Source organism: Oratosquilla oratoria, chromosome 31 (assembly GCF_046742065.1).
Source record: "Oratosquilla oratoria isolate Oo_2021 chromosome 31, ASM4674206v1, whole genome shotgun sequence".
NCBI lineage: Eukaryota > Metazoa > Arthropoda > Malacostraca > Stomatopoda > Squillidae > Oratosquilla > Oratosquilla oratoria.
This window is the reverse complement of record NC_134807.1, coordinates 305926-312500: the sequence shown is the minus strand read 5'-3', so window position 1 is coordinate 312500 and position 6575 is coordinate 305926. Positions and strand designations below refer to the sequence as shown.

The 6575-nt window shown below is 37.1% G+C and overlaps 1 protein-coding gene across 1 annotated transcript; it reads left to right on the top strand.

Annotated features, from left to right (window-relative positions):
- The first annotated feature begins 927 nt into the window (after positions 1 to 927).
- LOC143041685 (uncharacterized) lies at positions 928 to 4001 on the top strand. The gene is made up of 2 exons (XM_076213691.1): positions 928 to 993; positions 3295 to 4001. The coding sequence occupies exon 2, from the start codon at positions 3296 to 3298 to the stop codon at positions 3725 to 3727; it is 432 nt and encodes a 143-aa protein (XP_076069806.1). The 5' UTR covers positions 928 to 993; position 3295; the 3' UTR covers positions 3728 to 4001.
- Positions 4002 to 6575: the final 2574 nt, after the last annotated feature.

Sequence of the window (6575 nt, the reverse complement as noted above, 5' to 3'; positions counted from 1 at the left end):
TGTGTGTGTGTGTGTGTGTGTGTGTGTGTGTGTGTGTGTGTGTGTGTGTGTGTGTGTGTGTGTGTGTGTGTGTGTGTGTGTGTGTGCGCGCGTGGTGTGTCTGTGAATTTTAAAAAACCTTATTCGATTATAACAGAAAATGAAAAAACATTCCTTCTCACAGTGCCCGTCTGATCTTTGTTATGATTATTCAATATTGAATAACCAGATATTTAATTCATACATAAATTGTGTATCTTGCAGAAAAAAGCGTAACTTCTTTAGCAGTGTAGGCCTAAATCTTTTTAAAGGTTTTATGCAGGCTAAAGACAGGCTATTTTTATTCATCTAGGTGTACATCATCATAATGTAGAGATTAACCATTTTATAAACAAACCCCAAAACATTAAGATGAAAATATATATTACGAACGTTTGATAATTTTTCATTGTGTCATGTTTCTTTTACTCGAACAATTACTTTCTCTACTGAATTTGTGCCCAAAACATCTTATATTTCACCTGTCACTTAATTCTTTTGAGTTTTATCCTGCCCTCCCTTCCCGCCATTGGCCTGTGACGCTTTGTCTGCGTCGTTGCTCCCCTTTCACTCATACGCATCGCTGACTTCCTTTCGTCGAGAGATGCAACAATGAACCAAGAAGTAAACGGTAAGTAAGTTAACGTTCATTGACAGTATTTTAAACCAAGTAAATACGAATTCAAACTCTTTTCCGAAACATGATAGTAGAAAATAGGGGTACCAGGAAAAGAGAGATATAGGAAAGTGGGGTTCAAGTTTGCGACAGAGAAAGGGCTATGCATTTGGGTCTACGCTACGATCGGTTTTCCGTTGAGTGCACATGGCGAATCTGGCATTCCCTCGTTACGTCATGTCGCCGAGATAAAATGACACCTTGAACTCCTTCCATCAACAGTCTTTCTTCGGAGCAGGACAGATCAACCTTTTCTCTCCTACAGCTCTCTCCCAAGGTAGTATTTGGACACGAGCAAGGTAAGTTTGTCTATGTTTACTCGTACTTTGTGTACCTAATTGTGGATATTATTGTCTGGGAATGGAATAGGATATATTTCGTGTCTAAAGAAAGACAAAAGGTGGCCATTTCGATGTTCTGCCTTATTCAACACTTTAATCAGATAATCTTTGTAGAAATCTTCGTCAATAATGCAAATAAAAATTATGATAATTAATCAGCCTCTGATCTCGCCAAATGTGCATTTCATTTCCAAATAAAAAGAACTTTTCGTGTCCATATACATTTCACAAAAAAAAATCATCTCATTAGTTGAATTTATTTTCTAACGCTGGCGGTTTTTCATGAACATACTCTCGACATTTTCTTTCCACATTCAGTTGTTATAGTAATCAATATAGTTGCGTTTAATCAGTTTTCTCGAGTTTCACATTTTACACAATTTGATACATACCATGGAGATATGTACAGTAAATCTATCGGTGTCTGCTCGCCCATTTCTATCAAACAGGCCTGATCTATTGCTCGCACTGCAACGTCCCTACTCTGTTTTTTCCTCTCATAGCTGACTCTGTCATTATGACTAATTTAATGCATACTATGAATATGTTCATACCCCCCAACACACACACACACACACACACACACACACACACACACACACACACACACACACACACACACACACACACACACACACACACACACACACACACACACACACACACACACACACACACACACACACACACACACACACACACACCCCACACACACACACACACACACACACACACACACACACACACACGCGCGCGCACTGGGAAATGGTTCCATGTACTGTATGCCTGTATCTCACTGTGGGACGTCGCCGGATGTGGCCAGAGGATGGGGGGGCAAGTTCAATTAGCTTAATAGAATCACCTGGCGACAGAGCCAGAACTTGGTATAAAGACGACCACCATCTCCCCCTGGTTTAGATATGATCATAGATTTTAGCTTCCCATGACTCATAAGTGAGACTTGCCAGCAACAAGGCCCGGTGCGGCGCCGGTCTTAGCCATCGATCTTTCCGGGACCTGATTACTTTAACGTCTGCCTTACTTGGATCTTTTCTTTACTCATAATTATCTGTAACATATTGTTTCGGATACTTTATTGCTATTGGACGTAGTTCTTCTTTTTACAGAACCTCTTTTCTTTTGATACACGTACAATATATGTGATCATGTCGCCTGTTTACCTTCTTCTTTTTGTGTTTTCCATTTTCTGTTGCAAATAAGACATTGTAATACTGCGTTGGTTTAATGATATTTTGATCCCTTACCAAGTGATCTAATCCACTGAGTGTCATGATATATGATATAGGATTCGATGGTGCAGACTTCAGACGATGTTATTTTGAATAATATCGAATGTTGTATGCATAGATGATTCCAGGATATTACGAGTAGTTTATTTGTTGTGTTTTTTTAATTTATATATCGAACTATCTGATACTAGAACCTTCAGAAGACATAAATGATAAGGAAAATCTCAATGAAACCATGTATTGAAATTTTGTTTTTGAGGCTTTCAGTTATATTGATGCAGATTTATCTCGACTCGGAAAAGAATGCTGATAATTTTTAGCTTCAGCTATCTTTCATTTTCATTGCCCTCTTTAGATTCGATTGTATCTCCGCCACAAGTCCACCTCTTCATCGCGATATTATCCTCAATTGGTTGTCGCCAATGAAAAAAGCTGAAAAAGTAATAATACTCGTAATAATGACAATAATAATAAAATAAATAAATAAATAAGCGAGGATAAGGAAATAATTAAATAAATGAATAAATAAATAGAAATGATAATAATGACACTAATGATAACAATAATGATAATAATAATAATAGTAGTAGTAAATGAATAGATAAAGCTAAAATAACATGTTATATACAATTTTAACAATATCCGCCAGAGGGCAGAATAGCGCAATGAACCCTTCCATTGTTAAATATGCACATTTTCTTTACCACTGCTAAAAACGTCTTGCTATCGGAAATTATGTATTTTTCTATGTGAGTCTATGCCTTTGTTTTGTCATGAACTTTTGATAGAATGTGTAGTCAGAATATCTCTCCGTAGGCACAGGTAAGAACTGTAAGTCGACTGAGAGTCTTAGGTTGGTCTTGATTAAAATGAGGTCGTTGGGGAAAAATGTCTTGTGTATTTAGTGCATGATATTTGAACTCGGCTTATTATGAAAATCAAACTCTTTTGAAAGTTTTTCATCTCTTATTTCTATCACCATCCTCATTATCTTACCATTAATTTCCAGTATGGCGACTACGACTATTGCCCCCAGTGACGTCATGTCGCAGTTGGACCAGAACCTTCGATCCTATGGGGTCGACATGAGAGAGTTAAGACACTACATCAAATACATAGACATTCAGACACTGGGCGTGTTCGCAATCATGGTCATCATCTGCATCTTCATCTTCGACAGCCTGGCCTATCTCTTCGCCTACTTCAAAGGCACCACCTCCCACTATTCGTCATATGGAAAAAGTATTCTTGCCTCCTCTGCAAAAGTCTGGCCAGAGATTCGAAATGAACTCGCCGTGGATCCCTACGCCCGCGGACGGTCCCTGGACTCCGTAACGCCCGTTCTCGACGCAATCCACGGTGCGTTTCTCCGATGGGAAAGTGCTCCAGAAAATAACCAAAGTCTAGTCAGAGCAGCTCGAGCCAAGAGCCGAGCCCTCTGAAGGATTAAAGTTAGGAAGAGTTGAGAGTATATATGGTATCTGTTACAGAAAATATGATCTGAAATCCTTTGCACATATAAGCCACATTCACCTTCCATGACAACTAGATTGCGAGATTCTTCATTAGAACATTTTTGCTAGTCTTGTCGTGAAGTCTTAACTGACCAAAGATATTTCTACGGGAACCAGGAAGACTAATGCATTCTGGGTAGATCATCTGGGTAGAGCATCTGGAAGCTCTCCTGCAGGGCGGCGAAGCTTCCATATCTGTCTACATAATTTTCTTGTTGCTTCCGTATTCATAATGTCCAGTCACATTTCTTTACAATAAATCCCTGTAATTGAAATAGCTATTTTGTCCATAAAAAACCTAAAGGTCATGTTGATAGATGCATGCGAGTTATTCCACCAGATTTCAAACACCGTCGATAATACATCATATAATTTATAACTAGCATAAATTTATTCTGATCTATATCGACAAATGTAACATGAACCATATTCAACTCAATGGTTTGATCTAGTTGAAAATATCTCACAAGAGTAAACACACACACACACACACAAACACACACACACACACACACACACACACACACACACACACACACACACACACACACACACACACACACTCGGTGGCGCGGTTGGTAGAGTTCCAGACTGTCAGTACGGAGGTGCCGGTGGTACCTGGTTCGAATCCTGCCCAGGGCTGAAATTATTTCAGTATCACTGCGCTTCGAGTCGTTACTCCAACTCTCGTGGGCGGGGAGTTGGGTGTGTGTGTGCGTGTAAGGTCATAGCATTACCCATAGATCGGTCATACGAGCTCTGAGCTCTCTTCCGAGAGGGAAATAGCTGTCGATCACGAGTCCAACACGTGATCCAAAGACCAAGGTGACCAAAGTGAATCACACATGAATATTGAGTAATTCTCTGCATTTTTAGCAGTGAAGTTGATTTCCTTCACTTGGTCCTTGGCGCAAATATTGTCAAGATGAATTTTGTAACAAACAAGCTGTAATCTTTTACTCAAGAGAGTTTGTGTGCCGGAAGAGGTGGGCTGGGTGGATTATGTGTACTTAGATCTAGGTATGATTTTTGACGAGATACCTCACAATCAACTATTATGAAAATCGGAGCTTATCAGAAGACTTAGAGGTAAACTGAATGAAATATTTCTTGAAAAAAAAATGTTCATGAGAAAGACAGTGAAGGAAAAATAAGGATAAAGGGAAGTAATTAGTATTTTACATCAATCAACATATAATTACAATCATTCAACAAAATGGCAGCAACTCTATGCTCAGTAAAGTATGATTTAGTAAGAATAGTAAACAACACAAAGTGTGGAATATTTTAAATGTTTCATCTTAGTGTAATATTGATGTCTATGCGCTTATGCATCAAATGGGAGGAAAGCTATCTCATAAATAGACAAATAACTGTATCAACACCAGAAGAAAATATAGAAGCAAGAAAGTAAATGAGTGCCACAAGAAAGTATACTAGGATCAACATTATTCAACATCCATACGACAAAACTCTCTTAAATACTCAATAAGCGTAATATGAAATTTGAATAATATGCAGACAATACCCATTTTGATTTTCCAACTCCTCATTTGTAAAAAATACGACGAATAATGGCTGATAAATTGTACCGGGTGAAAAATAAGAAAGAAAAAAAATGTTTAGTATTTGAATTAAGAGAAAAGCCAAAGAAAATTTGCCAGATTAAAAGAATAAAAATATAAACGACTGAAAAGAATCTAGTAACATCAGTGAGAAACTTGGGAATGATAACTGGCAATAACTTAGATATGAATAAACACATATAGTAGACAGTACTATTATACAATTTTAATTTAAGAAAGATTGCAGCTATGATAGAAAAAATATATAACTTTCAAACTAGACTACTACATCTTAGCATTCTATAAACTAAACTACCAAATCGAATACTCCGGAGAATAAGAATTATTTTTAAAAAATGCTAGTCTTATAAAAAGAAAAAAAATCTGATAGAATTAACGTTGAATTGATATTTCTACCCTGGTTGCCAAAAAATACATATACAAAATAGGCATTCTTAAAAACATCAGGGAAACCAAAGTATTTTTATTTGAATTCATTTGAGCCCTTGACAAACGCCATTTTCAAAAGATTCATCTAATAAATATCGAATGTCTTTGAATCACAGTTCAGTAAAATGATAAGAGATAAGATAAGCCCCAAGACTATTTGATATTCTCCCCAGCTAATTTATAAAACGCTTCAGATATTGAACAATTACAAAGAAAAGAGAAAAAAATCATTTGAGATGTCTTATGAAATTGTGAATGATGAATATGTGTTGTGAGACTAGACCGTGAAAATGTGAACAAGACATGAAAGACGAGCAAGCAAGGCCTGCATGAGAAAGTTACGTACATCCTTATGTGAAGGTAGCAGCGGAAACTCAACAGTACAATCAACAACAAAGAAGGTTTGCAAACTGAGCCCCAAGACTATGTATAGACTGCTCCCAGCCGGCTTGAAAAACATTTCAGAAATAGACAAGCTAAAAATATCAAATGCATATATTGCAGTCGAAAGGTGTTATAATAAATAAATTAATTTCAAATTATGCATATAATCTGTAACACAACAACAGTGATCGTGTGGAGATGTAGAAATAAATAAACAAAATCCGTTTTCAAAAAGGGAGATAAATCGTCTATATGCAACTACAGGCCAATCAATTTGACATCGATTATAAGTAAAAGGTTTGAACCAATAATAGTTAATAGACTAAGAGATCACATCGAGAGAGATCATTTGATTCGTGACTCACAGCATGGTTTTT